The sequence below is a fragment of the Choloepus didactylus genome, chromosome 18 (assembly GCF_015220235.1).
Source record: "Choloepus didactylus isolate mChoDid1 chromosome 18, mChoDid1.pri, whole genome shotgun sequence".
Classification (NCBI taxonomy): domain Eukaryota; kingdom Metazoa; phylum Chordata; class Mammalia; order Pilosa; family Megalonychidae; genus Choloepus; species Choloepus didactylus.
In genome coordinates, this window is record NC_051324.1 from 51,780,552 (window position 1) to 51,797,826 (window position 17,275).

At 35.5% G+C, this 17,275-nt stretch overlaps 1 protein-coding gene across 1 annotated transcript in view; it reads right to left on the bottom strand.

The window, feature by feature from the left end:
* The window catches only part of STAT5B (signal transducer and activator of transcription 5B), a 57,507-nt gene that overhangs the window by 23,185 nt on the left and 17,047 nt on the right, over nucleotides 1-17,275 (bottom strand). Inside the window, 1 exon segment of the mRNA XM_037808180.1 lies at nucleotides 115-252. Coding sequence (XP_037664108.1) covers nucleotides 115-242 — 128 coding nt within the window. The 5' untranslated portion in view covers nucleotides 243-252.

The following is a 17,275-nucleotide window of genomic DNA, read 5'->3' on the forward strand; positions in this document are numbered from 1 at the left end:
AAACAGACAACTTTTCAAGTCTCAGTTATGTTATCTTTCTAATTAAATATCAATATTCTTGTGCTTCACTAAAATATCCACAATTATTTGATGTAAAATATTTTGTTGACCTACCAAGCTTGACTTTCAATCCACTGGGATAAATAATGCCGCACCTCAATGGGGAAATGCTGGCCATATAATGCCTGCATCTGATGAAGGGCATCTCCTTGGAGCTGCTGGGCTTGTATCCACATAGCCATGGCTTACAATCTGTTAAACAAACAGTAATTTGGGTGGTGTTTTTTTTTTCCTTTTAAATTCAGTAGAGTCAATATTCAGTTATAAAAGCTGGACATAAAACAAATGTTTTTAGCCTTTTCTGTTGGACTAAAGATCAGTATTCTCAAACTAAATTTTAGTTTTACAATGTTTTCAAAATGTAAACATTATCTGTGACCATGGGAAGGTACATAACTGGATCTATAAAGCTCTAACTGTAACATACTGAAATCCTAAAAGCAAAAGTACAAAACCAGCAATAGGGAAAGAACTGCCAATATTTTTGTTATCACAAATTCTTCAATTTTGTTCAAAATTGTCAGCAACTGTAAGCAGCATTCCAACCGTAATGATAAATAATTAGCAGAGGGAGTCTTAATCATTGTTTTAGATTTGGTGGTATTTTGATTTTTTAGAAATACAAAAAACATACTACCATTTTGAAAAAAAGCCCCGTAAAGGAAAAGTGAAAATATCTAAAGCATGGATTGAACCCTATGTACTGTCACTAGTTACCTAAGCAGCAACACTTTGCACACAAAGGAAAAACACCCCGCGTCACACCATCAGTTACTGGTACAGAATTTATGAAGCAATGTTCTGTTTAATTATAGCATTTTAAAACTTTTCAGATACAAAAAACAACACTGGAATTCCAGCTAAAAGAAACAAGAACCCTTATATTCCAATAGTAGGTAGGTTTATTTAACATGCTCTTGATTTCAGAAAAAAATATTTTATAAACCTATTATGATGCCTCCTCTGACTCACCTGAGAATTTTTAACTCACTTGGCCGCACCACTACTAAACACATGGAGGGGATGAAAATTGAATCTTGCTAACACTATTTTCTGTAACATCGAATTTGGTGTAAGGCAGGATGATCTGGAATCCTATCCAAAACAATTTGGCTACTATTCGCACAGTCTGCCTAAGGACTATGTTACAGTTAGGGTCCAATGAACGGACCTGGATTTTGTTGAATACCAGATACTGCACTTGTGAGTTAGGAAACAAAAATCCCTGTTAGCTGTAGTTGTCCGATCACAGAACACTGAGCTATTTATGGAACAAGTCAGTTAGCCAACAGTGAGGAGTGGAGTGGGTGCCAGTTACTTATTTAGACTTGTGAATGCTATAGAACACTTGAGCAGTGCACGTATTTTATTTACAACTTGTAGGCGTTAAGTCTGAGATCACTGTAAGATCACCCAAGACATCAAATTTCAATGGCTAAGAGTTTACTAGAAGAAACGCTTGGATAAAACAGCCCTCTCCTAAAGTAATTCCACTTAATAATCAAATAGCATATCTGGAAACCATTTAATTATACAATATATTTTGAACCAAATGAATTACATCCCAAGATTTTTGAAAATCACAAGAGATACCAAATCACGTGTTTTGGATGGATGGATGAAGGGTGAAGGGATGGGTGGGTGAAGGTGCTTAGACATTTAAGGGTGTGAAAGAATGACAAAGGAATGAAGAAAATAATTCAGGTATTAATTTTTCTTAGTGGTAAGGAATTGGAAAGAAGTAGGACCTCACCATAGCTCTCTTAATCAATATGTAAATGATACCAGCAGATACAAAACTCATCTTGCATCATTCCACATTCATTTAGCTGAACTGACCAAGAGAAAAATGAAAGAAAATGGTGGAAAAAATTTTATCTCCTCAGACTCCTTGCTTGTATTCTGGTCTTTATCCTCTCACCCTGCTTTATTTTTCTTCACATAATTTATCACTTCCTAACATTTTATTATATACTTGTTTACTGACTGTCTTCCTACTAGGATGAAATCACCATAGAGATGCTCACTGCTCTTCTTCTTGGGTCTAGAACACTGCCGGACACACAAGCATTCAATAATTGTTTTGTTGGATAAATGAATGAATACACACAATTTGGTCAAATCTATCAGTAGTTTCCAAAGTTGTTATGGATCAAGAGATCAGTAGGAATACCAAAGTGAAACAGATTTCACTTTGATCTATTTCACTTTTACAATTTGGATGAATCTATGTTAACAATGGTCTATTTATTCCTTAATAAGATATACCACAATTGTGATTATCCCTTTCAGTTTCTGTTAATATGTTTTTGTCTTATCTTTCCCATTGAACTCCAGGGGCTAAGTGCAGATGGCACATCTTACTCTCTCCTGGGTTCCCAGCACCTAATACAGTAGCTTGCACATGGTAAGTGGTCAATAAATATTTGCTGAGTGAATGAATACATAAATAATATTTTACATGCCCTGTTAGCCAAGCACATCATAGGAGTCTATCATTGTTTTAAGAAAGAAATACTATGGTGATATGCCTCATATGTACAGGTATTATAAAACTTTGTGCTATTTAGTCTTTTTTTTAAAAATCTTCATTTTATTGAGATATATTCATGTACCACGCAGTCATACAAAACAAATCGTACATTCGATTGTTCACAGTACCATTACATCACCTAAACCAATTCCTGACACCTTCATTATGTGCTATTTAGTCTTAAGTTCTATATTATGTTTTAGTTTGTATCAAAGAGTGTAATGCCAAACTCTTCAGAACTGTCAGAATATTTTTTTATGGTCCTATTTCTGAACATGTCATAACAGATGTTTTCTAAAATATCCCATTTGAAGAATAGCTGGTAAATATAAGGCGGCAATCAGCTTATTTTGATAAACACAATATACTTCACATCATTACATAAAATGTTTTGACAGAGTTAGAAAACAGATTTCTAGTCAAAATGTAGAATAAAAGCACACTAAATAGTGCATAATCATATTTATTATACTTTTTAACCAAGAATTACATACATAGGGAATTATGAGATGACTTACTTAGATTGTTATGTAGTGATTTGAAATATCTAGTACAGAAAAAAATAGTTTTCAATTATATCAAGAAAACCTAGAATCTTCATGCTTTTCTTCATACATGTCCAAACTCCTCATGTACATTATTAGGCTATGCCTGTAAGCAGATTCCCTCCTCACCAGTGTTTATCTTCCACCCAGTGCTACTCTACTCTTCATACACAGTCGAGTGCACACAGACTGCACCCCTGTCTGCTATACATGCTCTCTTCTGCTTATTTACAAGCTGCTCCATCTTCAATGCGTGATGTTCTGACAAGGGAAGTGGTTTATATCTTTGAGAGATCATCACAGGGGCTTCTCTAAAGACTGGGAAATGGATTCGCAATCTTATTTTCAGGCCAAAGATGAGAACTACTCGAGCTCTGCTTAGTCGCACTCTCAGTGTTCACAAGCATCTCGAACAACTTAAAACAGCTGTTCTACCCTGGATGCTGAAGGCACTGTACTTGCTGAAAGCATAACACACCACATCAATCTTATCTACCTGGATGCATCTGAGGGCTAAGATTTCAAACAAAGCATACCCTCAGGCACTTTTAAAGGTTTCAAGACTGATAGCATACAGTATTAAAGGCTTAAATGAGAACCATAAAAATGAATCTCTACCAACATAAGTAAGTGGGTGGGATTTGGGAGAATTTTGTCTTTATAATAAGAATCGTTTTATAATTCTTTTCTTTTTAAAAGTAAAATATAAACTTTTATAAAGAAAAACCTTACTCTCTGAAAGCTTCTAGAACACTGTGGCCAAGCTTGTGCCAAAGCTAAACTGTGAGGGGAAAAGAAGTATAGCGTGTGTGACAAGGGAAGGCTCCCAATGTATATTTGTCAGATGAGTGAATGAATGATTTGAAAATATTTCTAACTTGGGTGGGGGGTTAAAAATGTGTGCAGAGATTTAGTTTGCTGGATTCATGTGCATAATTTAAAGCATTTTGTAAATTCTATTCTCTATCCCACCACAACCCCACCCCATACCAGATCCAAAGTCTCCAAAATAGGGTTAAAGTTCTGGAGATAATGGTAAACTCACCTAAATATAATTTTTTAAAATCATTTTTTTATTGTAGAATATAACATATAGACATAAAAGTGATACATTTCCAAGTGCTATTTAACAAGTAGTTAGAGAGCAAATTTCAAGGAATGTTACGGGTTATGGTGCCACAGACTCAGTTATTTCCTTATTGTGAAATATAACATATATGCAAAAAGGTAATAACTTTCAAAGTACAATTTAACAAGTAGCTATGTAGGAACTTTCCAAAAATGTTATGAGTTACAGTACCATAGTTTCAATTATTTCCTTATTGTGAAATACTACATTTATAAAAAAAGGTGATAACTTTCAAATTACAATTTAGCTACAGAACAAATAAATGCTCTATAAGGACCTACAGTTATTCTTAATTTTATAACGTTAAACTTAAAAAGATGGCTTCCCTCTCTTCACCCCTGTTTGCAATTCAATTCAATAAACTTCCTTTCCAAAGCCAATCCACCACATATAGTTCATGCTATCCTTCTGCTTTGCCAATATCCTGCAATATAAACTTTGCCTTTCTTTTAAAAGAAGACATTCCCATTTCTTACTCAATTGCACTGGCATAAGGACTTCTATAGACTGGAACCCATGCAGAATGGTAGACAGACACTATAAGGACCTGGTTCTCTAACCTCTGAATGAGAGAACTGAGAATTGTGAAGAGTAGTGTGACAAGAGCAAGACTTTGCCATACTATACTAAACAAAACAAAAACAAACACAAACAAAGAGACATCATTCAGATGTACTCTTCTGACAAAAAAGGCTAAGCCAGCAGGGAGCTGTGCCTTTTTCCATTCCTTCCAAGGACAGACATATCTGAGTCCTAATTAAAGTACAAAAGACAACTAATAAAATTTGAAGTATGTTTCATTTATTCTTTTGCCTTTAAAAATATAAGCAACAGATATTTTGTTTCATCTAAGAAATAAAAATAAACTTCAACTGTTGCTGCAAGGAAGAGGCTAGGCCTGCCTATGGTTGTGCCTAAGAGTCTCCTCCTGAATGCCTCTTTGTTGCTCAGATGTGGCCTCTCTTTCTAGCTAAGCCAACTTGGCAGGTGAAATCACTGCCCTCCCCATTACGTGGGATATGACACCCAGGGGAGTAAATCTCCCTGGCAACGTGGAATATGACTCCCGGGGAGGAATCTAGACCTGGCATCATGGATGAAGAGCGTCTTCTTGACCAAAAGGGGGATGTAAAAGGGAATGAAGTAAGTTTCAGTGGCTGAGAAATTCCAAAGGGAGCCGAAAGGTCACTCTGGTGGGCACTCTTACGTACAATATAGATGGCCCTTTTTGGGTTCTAATGAATTGGAATAGCCAGCAGTAAATACCTGAAATTATCAAGCTACAACCCAGAACCCTTGAATCTTGAAGACGATTGTATAAAAATTTAGCTTCTGAGAGGTGACAATGTGATTGCGAGAGCCATGTAGACCATACTCCCCTTTATCCATTGTATGGATGGATGAGTAGAAAAATGAGGGCAAAAACAAACAAACAAACAAAAAAGGCACCCAGTGTTCTTTTTTACTTTAATTGTTCTTTTGCACTTTAATTTTTATTCTTATTTTGTGTGTGTGTGGTAATGAAAATGTTCAAAAATTAATTTTGGTGATGAATGCACAACTATATAATGATACTGTGAACAACTGTATGACTGCATGGTATGTGAACATATCTCAATAAAATTGAATTAAAAAAAATTAAGGAAATGGAAGAGCCTAGAGTATACAATTAAATTTTGATGAGCATACAAAAAAAAATGAACTTCAGAAATAAGATTGAGAAATGGATTAAAATAATATTTATTAATGTTACTATTATTATTATCTACCACCCAGATTTAAGAGCTAACATTTACTGAGTATTTCCTATATTATTTATTACAGTAAGTGTTTTTATGAACTTATTCATTTAATTCTCACAAAAATCATAGAAGGTAGACCCTAGTATTATCCTTACTTTATAGTTGAGGAAATGGAGGCTCAGAGAGATTAAGTAGGATTGCGAAAGGGTGTAGTGACTTTGGAAAACAATGGGGCAGTTCCTCAAATAGTTAAACATAGAGTTACCAAATGATCCAAAAATTCTACTTCTGGATATATACCCAAGAGAAATTAAAACATATCTCCACACAAAAACTTGCACATGAATGTTCATAGCAGCATTATTCATAATAGTCGAAAAGTGGAAATGACCCAAATGTCTATCAAACAAATAGATAAAGAAAATGTGGTATATCCATACATTGGAACATTACTCAGCCATTAAAAGGAATGAAGTACTGATACATGCTACAACATGGATGAACCTTGAAAACATTACGCTAAGTGAAAAAAGCCAGATCGCAATGGCTATTGCATGATTCCATTTATTGTATGATTCCATTTATTTGAAATGTCCCAAATAGGCAAAACCACAGAGAAAGGAAGTAGATTATTGGTTGTCAGGGGTTGGGAGAATGGGAGTGGGGAGTGACAGCTAATGGGTAAGGGAATTTTCTGGGGGATGATGAATATGTTCTGGAATTAAAGAGTGGAAATGGCTGTATAATTCTGTGAATTGTACCACTGAATTGTACACTTTAAAAGGGTGAATTGTATGGTATGTGATTCAATAAAGCCATTATTGGCGGGGAGGGGGAAGAACAAGAGAGAGACAGAGAATGAGAGAGAGAGGTAAAATACTTGCCTCAGGTACCCTGCTACTAAGTGGAACTGTCTGAACTGGGGCTAGGCAGTCTGGCTCAGCGCTTAGGCTTCTACCACTGCACCAGGCTGCCTTTGTTCTGAGAACCTGTGGTGTTTTCTGTATGTTATTTTCTGTATGTTTGTTATATTTCATAATTCAAGAAAAATTAGAACAAGAAACCGAATACGGGGAGGCTCTCATTTTCGCAAAGGCCAGGACTAGTTAGCAGATAAAATGGAAGGTGTATAAGCATGCTTCTGATCTGAAAAGTATAAGGTGAGGAATCAGGATTCAGAACTGTTAAACACGATCAGCACTATTTAATGACTAATGGCCTTTGGATAGAATATAAAGAGCAAATTCCCTTTACTGTCAATACTAACATTATTCCATGTATTAAGTGGCAGTAGTTACCCAGTAGCAAGGAGTTTGAGGGACAGAAAAATATTAAATAGTAGTAATAAAGGATTAAGACTTTGTTAATATTAAAACTGGCCTAACATCAAGTAAGAAGGTAAGAGTAAAATTATCTCATCTACAAGTAGGTCAATACCAGAGCCATCTGCTCTTTAAAAAAAAAAATTTCCAAATACTACCTCATAAGCAATCAGGAAGGCAAATCTCTAACAAAATCAGATTATTAAACAGATGGGAAGAGAACAGAAATAATAAAAGTATTCACAAAGTAACAAACAAGGAAAAATTTTCCCAGGCAACATAGAGATGATAGTATTCTGGGAAGACAATCAGTCATAAATCTTTACACTACAGCCAAGTCCTTACATATTACATTAGGAAGAAAGAGAGAGAAAGAGGGGGAGGGACAGAGAGGGAGAGAGGAGAGCTGTTTGCTGAATATAAAAATCAAGTCTTCATCAGTGGGTTATCATATGTTTAAAACTTGCACCTAAATATAAGACATCTTAGCCAAAAATATGCAATCTCAAAAATAAACAGGGTAGACTAAGACAAGAATCATCAAAGCTGCTGAAACTATTAGGAGATAGTTGGGGGAAAAGGATATGCACAAAGTCTCCAAGCATTGCCCCACATTTTACATATTTCCAGTAGGAAAATCTGATGGACAATACCTCAACCAAGTAATCAAACTTAACATCCCAGTCATGGGACAAACTGACAGTATGTGCCTCCAAATGTGAGGTACTGAAAAGAATATGTACACTAAATGTTTTACCTCTAACCATGAAGAAACAATCAGACAAATCCAAATTGTGAGACACTCATGAAGGACCAAAAAAGACAGAACTGTTCTAGATTAAAGGGGACATGAGAACTACATGCAAGGTGTGATCCTGGATCAGATCCTAGAGACTAATTAAACAACAACAACAACAAACAGCTCTAAAGGACATTATTGGGACAATTAAGAAAAAATTTAAATGGCCTGTTTATTAGACATTATTGTACCAAGTTAAATTTCTTGAGAGTGAGAATGGTAGTAAGGTTATATAGGAGAATGCCTTTGTTTTAGTAGGTACAAACTTAAGTATTTAAGAGTAAAAAGCCATGGTGTCTGCAACTTTCTTTCAAAAGAAGAGAGGAAGGGAGTGTGTGTTGAGGGACAGAGTGATAACGCAAATGTGACAAACAGTTGGTCAATCTAGGTGAAGTGTATATGGGTGTTCAATGTTCTATTCCTTCGACTTTTCAGTAATTAAAAAAATTTTCGAGATCAAAGTTAGGGCAAAAATTCCAAAAAAGAAAAATAAAGCAATGAGAGTAGAGGCTTCCCTTCCATCTTGAAATTGTCCCTGCAATATATGAAAATCTGGACTTTTCAGACAACATGCTGCGACCGTGTGCGGAAGGATGCTGTCATACAAACTGGGCTCCCTTGTGCCACCCTGGCCCACAGCTTGAATGCACGTGCAGTATCATTATTTTAGTGTCGAAATCCAGCAAACAACTTGAACAAGCCCTTTGGGAAGAAGCTAGATCAATACTGTCTTCCGGATCACTAAAATCATTTGTTGTATCCCACAAATAATGGCCATCTGCATTATGGAAAAACAAGAACTGATTTGAGGCTGCCATATAGTTCTGTGTGATTTTCTGAAAAGTTTTAAACATTCTAAGAATCTTCTGTTAGCCTCAGAATTTCTAATGAAAGTTTCTGTACCCATTTTATACTGTTAACCTAGATGAACTCATTTTAGAATGTTTCTTATATAGTTTGAATCTTTAGTTCTCAAGATTAAAAAAAAAATAGCTCTACACATGTTCCCAATATTTTCCTCATTAAAGTTCATAACCTCCCTCTCACTATTGAGAATTACAGTATTAAATTTCCACTTAGCAAAATATGCCTTGAAGAGCACCTTGCACTAGGTTAACAATCAGGGACAATCATGAATTAGACAGAATAATACACAATAATGAGAAACTGGAAATAATGTCTAAAGTAGGGGAACAGTTAAAGTATAATATATTGATCTGGTGGAATACTGTGCAAACATTTAAATGAAATATAAAGGTCAAGTAGACACATTTTTTAAAAGTATAAAAAAAAAGAATGCTAAATGAAAAGCATACACAGTATGTATGCTAGAGGACAAACATCAGAGAAAGGTCAAAGAGAAATGTAAATGGTTTTTACATTTAAGTAAAGGAGTTTGGGTACAATTTTATTGTAAAGCTTTTCTATTTATTAAATTTGTTTAAAATGTAAAACTTGAAATATAAATTTAATAATCCTGGCAATTTATACTACTTCCTATCCCACAGGAACCAAGCAAGTACAAAGGAACAGGCAAAGGACACGGAAAGAAATACTTCCCAACAAGGCAATATCCAGGATATGGCACTTTTACAGACCCTGTATTCTTGATTTAAGTAGGGCATGAGAGAGTTAAAATTCAAAATTATAAAATATTTTTTAAAAGAAATGCAATTTTAAGAAGTTCAAGACTATTAATATCTAAGATTAATTTGTCATTTTGACATCATTTAATATTTTATTTAAATCCTTTATGTCTTCTGCTCAATAACTTTATATTATTATTTTGTTTAATAAACCCTTCTTTTGGAAGCAGTATAAAAATAACTGGCACAAAAATTTATTTTGAAAAATTGCCTAGTGAAATGACATGTCTGAGATACACTTACAAACAGTCCAGAAGAAATAAATGTGTATGTGGGGAGTAGATGGAAAAATATTAGCAAAATATTGGAAATTTTTTAACTTGAGTGATGAATTCACATTCATCATACACTATCCTCTCCTTTTTTGTGTATTTGAATATGTCCATACCAAAAAGTTAAGAATTAAAAAAAAAAAAAAAAAGGCAAATGGAACTCAGACCAGGTTGAAGATTCAAGATCTCAGAGGTACTGGAGTTTGAATTTAGGAGGTTTTATTGTGATTTCTGAAAGAAACCTGGAAATAGAAAAAAAAATATTTGAGAAGATCATATAATAGATTTAGATTCATTCTGGCTCTTTTTTCATCTTTGATATGACTAAGCAACTGCCTCCTGCAAAACTTGTACCAGCTGTAAACAAAACACACAGAAAACTACTTGCAACAGGGCAAGAATTCCTTTTTCAAAAAATACACTTCCCTTAGCCCTAAAAACACCTGAACACAATGGGCCTAGGTTAAGGCTTATGACAGTTCAAAAGTAACAATTAAAAGGCTTTAGAAAGTTCTACTTACAAGATCAGCACCAGAAAGCCCTGGCTCTTGGTTCCTAACTTAGTTCCTACTCAAATGCTAACAGAACTAGGCAAATACCTTCTTCTTCTATTCATATCAACTTATTTTGTGCCAAGAACCTACATCTAAAACCAAAGCGGGGTTTATACCACCTACCGTAATATAACCAGGATTCTTTACCATCTCAGAAAAGTTGAGCAGATCCAACCAGTCTCCAAGGTCAGAAGACAAGCCCTGTAGGACAATCTTGGTAAGAAGGGCCTGTGATAATTCTACTCACATTACTTCTTCTATCTTTTATGTACAGCAACACCAACCCTTACCTAACAATTTTTGCTATTAACAATAAACCAAGGAAAAGGACCAAAAATAGGGTGGAAAAGCACATCTATCCATTGTATAAACTCGAACTAAAGCAAAATAATATGGTATTTTTGCCCCTCTTTTCAGGTAGCTGTGCTCTCTGTGTTTACTATTAATCATAATCTACTCCATCTTTGCTTACAGTTACTTGAATATAAGTCCTTTCAAATAGCAAAATAAAAAATTAATCTAAATATGTTTTTGGTTAAAATAATGGAAGACTAAAATTTCCTTTAAAAGAGAAATGCCTCAACGCTAGGTCCTTTGTTTGCTCAATAAGTGATAATCTATTTATGAAGCCAGGCTGGGGCTTCCTAAAGATAATGCCAATGTGTGGGGTACAATGCTACCTGTGTTTAAGTAAAACAAGTCCTGCAGAAAAGGTGGAGCCAACAATGGGTAGCAAGTGTTTGTTAAGAAGCTAATTCTAATTCTAAGGAGAAATGACATTTAAATAAAGGCTCGTCTCTTAGAAAATTAAAATGTTTGGTCAGTCAGAAAAAAGAGATTATCCAGATGTAAGAAGCAATACCTATATTAGAACATTTAATGTTAACAGGAATTAAAGTTGTATACAAAGCAAGTGTCCAAATTTACTATAGCACTGATGCTGGGACTTTGGAATAAAATCCAATACCTTTGCTAAAACAAACCTCTTTGTCTGGAAACAGATTTTCCCTTGCTATATATTTACTGGATCCCTATACACAATTGAGCACCATGAACATGAGTGCATATTCCTATAATACACAACAGCTGCATCTATCGGCTTATGCCAGGACATCAGCCAGGATAACAGCAGAACCCTTCTGTGTGTGTGCTCTTTCACAGGCTGCACTGTTACAGGAAGAAGCAAAGAGCAGCGATTTCCTTCCAAAAGGTCAGCTGCTTCAGACAGACCAAACAGAAAGCAGTAAATTCTTGCCAACTTCCCCTCCTGCTTCTGCAGTGAGTACGCAATAGCATTTGGTTTCCAGTAAAGCTCCAAAGCAAAACAAAGCATATGTGAGACCCAGACTCTATGCAATGTAAGTGTCTCACTTGACTAATGTCAGTAAGATCACATGGAGCTACACTTAAAAAAAAGCAGTGAAGCTCTTAAGAACTGCCAGGTATAATGTAGAACTAAATATGAGGGAAAGGACAGGGTTGGAACCATCCTAGGTTTTACACTAATGCTCTAGAAGTCTTCACCTAAAAATAAGATGGCATTTTGGTTATAAGGAATCTGACAAAACATAAGATCCCTAGTTGATCGATACAAAAATAAATTTTTAGCTTTCCTCTCTGAAAACTGAAGTCAAGTCAAGATGTCCAACATGTTAAGGCACTGGCTGGGTTCAATGCTGACAACCGTTAGAAGCATACATACATGAATATAGTTTCTTAGATCAGAAGTGGAAAAGAGACTGTACAACTAATCACAAGAAGGGGAATAAGATAAGAAATGCAACTTTAAATCATATTTAGCTAAAAACCCTGAACAGTTATGGAACAATATTGAACACCCCCTTCCCCAAAGAAACAACAAAGTATTCTTACATAGATTCCTTAAATTAAGAGAGCATCAATCTATATGAAAGACCATGCTCTTAATCTTCCTACAGGCAGCAAAATTAGGTCCACTTGATTATAAAAGTGAAAGAGACAGAAGGAAAGAAAGGAGATTTCTAAAATGTGCTCAACCAGATCAGTTCTTGGTTTAACTATCTAAACAACTTGTAAGAAAATGTGGGTCCTTTGGAAGGGCTCCTACAGCATGTCATAGGCTTCTATGTGGTTTGTAACTTGATAGTTTCAGGTTGTGGTGGCAGCAGACACCAGGGTTTTTTGAGACAAGCTCTTGTTGCCAAGATTCTAGGCTTTGATGATAGCATTAAACTCTACTCTGAGAATAACTAGTTTAAAATGAAAACAGTTGGAGGTTTGATGGAAAACTTTTTAGATTGTCATATACGATAAATTAACTACTGCTACCTACACTAAAAACTGTTTCATGTTGGAAAGAAAATAAACTATCTAATTTCCAAGCCCTTCCCAACTTCATAACCAAACCTTAAATAACATCACAGGAATTAGCACAGAAGAGGAGGAAAAGGGAGAACTCCCAGTAGTAATAACAGTAATAATATTAATAGTACTACTAATAAACAGCCATGGGGCTCTTAGCACACACATCATGTACTGTTGTATGCACTTTATATGAGCCCTCATTTAATCCTCACGACAGCCCTAGGAGGAAGTACTATTATTATCCCCATTCTATGGATGAGGAAACAGGTTTAAGTAGAGTTAAGAAACTTCTCCAAACTCTCAAAGCAATTAAGTGAAGGAGTAGGGATTAGCAACCAGGCAGCCCAACTTTGGAATGCACGCTCTCAACCACGGTGCTTTACTTAACTAAAAAATCCTCACCTAACCAAATGAGTTTTTTCTAACAATGATACCTATGGCTTAAGACTGCTTTATGATAAAAGCTACAAAGTGATTTAACACAAAGTACCACTCACAAATAGGTACAAAAAGATTACCTGACAATCCAAAAAAGCTTTAAATGGGACCCCCTTCCCTAAGGGTCAGAGAGTACCAAGATGTCAAACCTTCAAACACAACAGAAGGCAGTCATATTTGGGGTTTGGTGGTTCACCTTCATTCTTCTAAGTCAATCGGAAATGAGCTAGAATCTTTAGACTGTAAGATGGAGTGGGAGGTGAATGAGAGCAGTCCTAGAGGTGACTAACTTTCCAATGAGGCCAAAACCTAGATCCTGACTAACTGTGGTCAGAGTTAGCACTGTGACATTTCCTCTAAGAAGCAGAGTTGCTGTATTCCTCATATTTGTTTTCAAATTCCTCATTGGGGTCCCATTAGATACATTATTATCCATCATCGATACTTATCAATGATCATCCTAAACTCAGGTTTTCTGTTGGCAGAAAACACTTTTATATGGGGACAATATCCTTAATACAATGAGAAACAACTTGTGAAATATTCTAGTGGGTAAGAGAGGATAGTAAAGGATACTGAAGTCAGTTGTCATCTGGATAATTGTTCAAATTATGCCAATTAAACATCAACTTATTTAATGGTAATCTGCCTATGAAGTGGCAAGGTACAATCAATAAATTCCTTCCATAATTGATAAACGCTAATATGCAAATCTAGAAATGACTAAGTTACTGTGCACAGTGTGCATTAAATATTAGTTGAATGCTAGGAGATCATCTGGGTTCACCAAGTCATCCCATTAAGAAGTAGTTACTCTGGAAAACAACTTCTAAATTTAATAGTGCCGTGCAACATGTCAAGGGGAAATGTGGGACAAGAAGACCTGGCAATTCCATGATCCTATGAAGGTGCCTCATACAATAGTTACACAATATTTAACACCTTTAGCTAGAAATAGAATTAACACAATACTTGCATTCTATGCCTTTTATCATGTTGATCTTTCCATTTTTAAAATAAGGGATGCTTTACTCTTCTATAATTAAAATCTACCCTACACTCTGTGCATTAGAACCAAAGCAATTTTGAGTCAGCTATTGTCCCACTCCTAAACTGTAAGTTATTCCAGGGTAGAACCATGTCTTGTTCATTTTGATTTCCCCAACACAGTACTTGGTACATTCGTAGGTATTCAGTAAATGCTTGTTAAATTAAACACAGTTTTGTTAGACCTCCATGTTAAAAAAAGAACCTAAATTTGGGGAAATGGATGGTAGGTCTGTTATTTCCTTCAAAGTGTTATTTTTAGTACTGTAGAGGTCATTAACTTGAATCCTTATTACTGGAATAATGGGACTGAATCACACTTTATAGAAACTGTGACAGAAGTTTTGACTCATCACTGGTGCTAATCAAGGTTAATATAATCGCAAGTTGTACCATTCTATAAACATCGTGACAAGTTTGTAAAATAGAGCTAACACATAGTTGTAGCAATTTCAAAGACAGAATTACATGAAATATGATGATGTTAATATGATTTGAGATTCCAGAGAAAGCTGCTTCTCTATGCAAACTAAACTGTTTCTTTTAATTATGCTTCAGGAAAGAAGTTGAGCATGAACAGAAGCACAACACTTATCAACAATCCATTCCTTCAGTTACCATGTATACAACTAAATATAGACCAGAAAGATTTATTATTGTGCCAAAAAAAGATGATGAGGTTCTACATCCAGAATGCAGATTAACGTTAGGATGATTCAGCACTAATGACATCGGTCGGATAGACACAGAACCTATTTTTTATCTCCTGAGAATTCTTCACCTGCAGGACAGAATGTCAACTCAGGAGAATATTTCAGTAAACACAGGGACCTTTGACTACAGACTATTTTTCATTCAAGATGTATTTCCACGCAGCAAAAGAAATTTAGCAAATGAAAATATAGTCCTGACTTGCTATGGCTGTCCCCTACCCCTGCCAAAAATCACAAGCTGTTTGCTCAAAAACTGTCACTAATTAGCAGTTGCTGCTGTAAAGAAAACCAAAGTTAGTGCCAATAAAAGCATACTGAACTGAAAGAGGGCCCTATGACGAGGAATGGGAAATGCAAGAATTTATTTTTTGACTGGAAAACTTTATAAATACTGGCAATCTAAATTTGGGAGAACTGGGGGCAGGGCAATAATGGCAATATATGTCTATTCATATTTAAACAGGAAGGACTAGAAGGGTTTCCTAACACATCTTGAAAGTCCACAGAAATACCCAGGATCCTGAGTTAGTGGATTGTATCGCATGCATTTCCACCTTTCCAGTAAGATCCAATCTTGGTTTGGGATAATTTTTCATTGTCAAAAGTTCTGTCCCTGGCAAACTAACATCCACATTTGTAGATATTACAAAAATTGTATTTTAAAAAAGCCTTTCATTTTCTGTCTAATGGCTCTGGTTCAAGTTCTGATGGTTTTGAATATAATTTTTTATTTTACAGGATGAAAAAAATGGAGTCAAAGAAAGCAGAAGTGATCTGCCCAATGAAATGAGCAGGAGGGCAGGAGATATGGTGGTAGAAAATCACTTTACCAGCTCTATGCTCAATGTTCTGTTTCAGAGATTCTAAAATAGTACACAGCCCAAGATCCCTCTTGAGAGCTAAATCCCACACATTACTTTTCAAATCATTCTTCAAGGTTCTCCTTCTCTCTTTCTCACTTCATCTTTTCCAATCAGATCTCCTAGTAGTTTTATCTTTTTTCTGAACAAAGTTAGTTTCAGTCCTTTAAAAAAATTAAGGATATTTCCTTCTTGGTTATTGTTCTCTTACTCCCTTTTTCCTTCTCCATCTAGAGAGCCATGACTATTCTATTTATGGTTTGGATGAGAGGGTCAGGTTTTCTCTCTAGCAACAACTCAGAAAAATACGAATGGAAAAGAAACAAAGAAAGAAGGAAGGAGTGGAGGGAGGGAAGGAGGGGGTAATAGAGGGAGAGAGGAAGAGGGGAAAGAGGAAGGGAGGGAAGGAAAGGGAAAGATAATGAGACTGGGAAAAAAAAGTGAAAAGAAATGTGTATGAACATATAATTTCTTCATGAAGCTGCAACTGAAATCTCTCTTGTAGCTGAGGTACCTTATATAGAGCTTGTCTTAATGCCTATATAAACAATTACAACAATGTACCAGTAATTTTCCAGTTCGTAATCAGGCGATAAGACAGAGAATAATGTGCTTTTTGGAACATGGAGAAAGACTAATCTCTGGTATTACTGTCAGTGCAGATCTATCAGCAAGACTTGGAGGAGATAAATCTACAGACATACAGATCAGGAATCACATTTTCAAAGCTTTAATAACCCCCTAGTGTATGCAACAAGCCACTGAGTTAACTTGTCTTTAGAAATTTATTGTGTGTTCATCACTGGCTAGGTTTAGGTACAAAGCAAAAAGCAAAAAACTAGGGGAAAGAAAAATTGTCTTGTCTTGTCAAGTATCCAGACAAAAGGGTCATGTTTAACAGTTAAAAAAAAAAGCCATTTCTTCCATTTTTAACTCTGAAATCCAGAGACAAGACATTGGTTTTCCCCTCCTTTTTTCTTTCTTTCACAGTAAAGGGAACACTTTCAGAACTTCTGAAGATTAAAGCAGTTTCTGGATATAGCTTCCATATAGAAGTTAAAGGGGAATGAACGGAATCAAGGTTTCTTCAACACCAACCTTTGCTTTCAACATCATCAGAGATGAGCATCTGCCTGCTATAAACAAACATGATTAGATCAATCCTCTTAGAGAAACATAAGAGTTTAATTAACAATATTTATTGGTACCTATTACATACCAGGTTCTGTTCCAGGTACAGGGATATAACAGGGAACAAAACACACGTCCTAC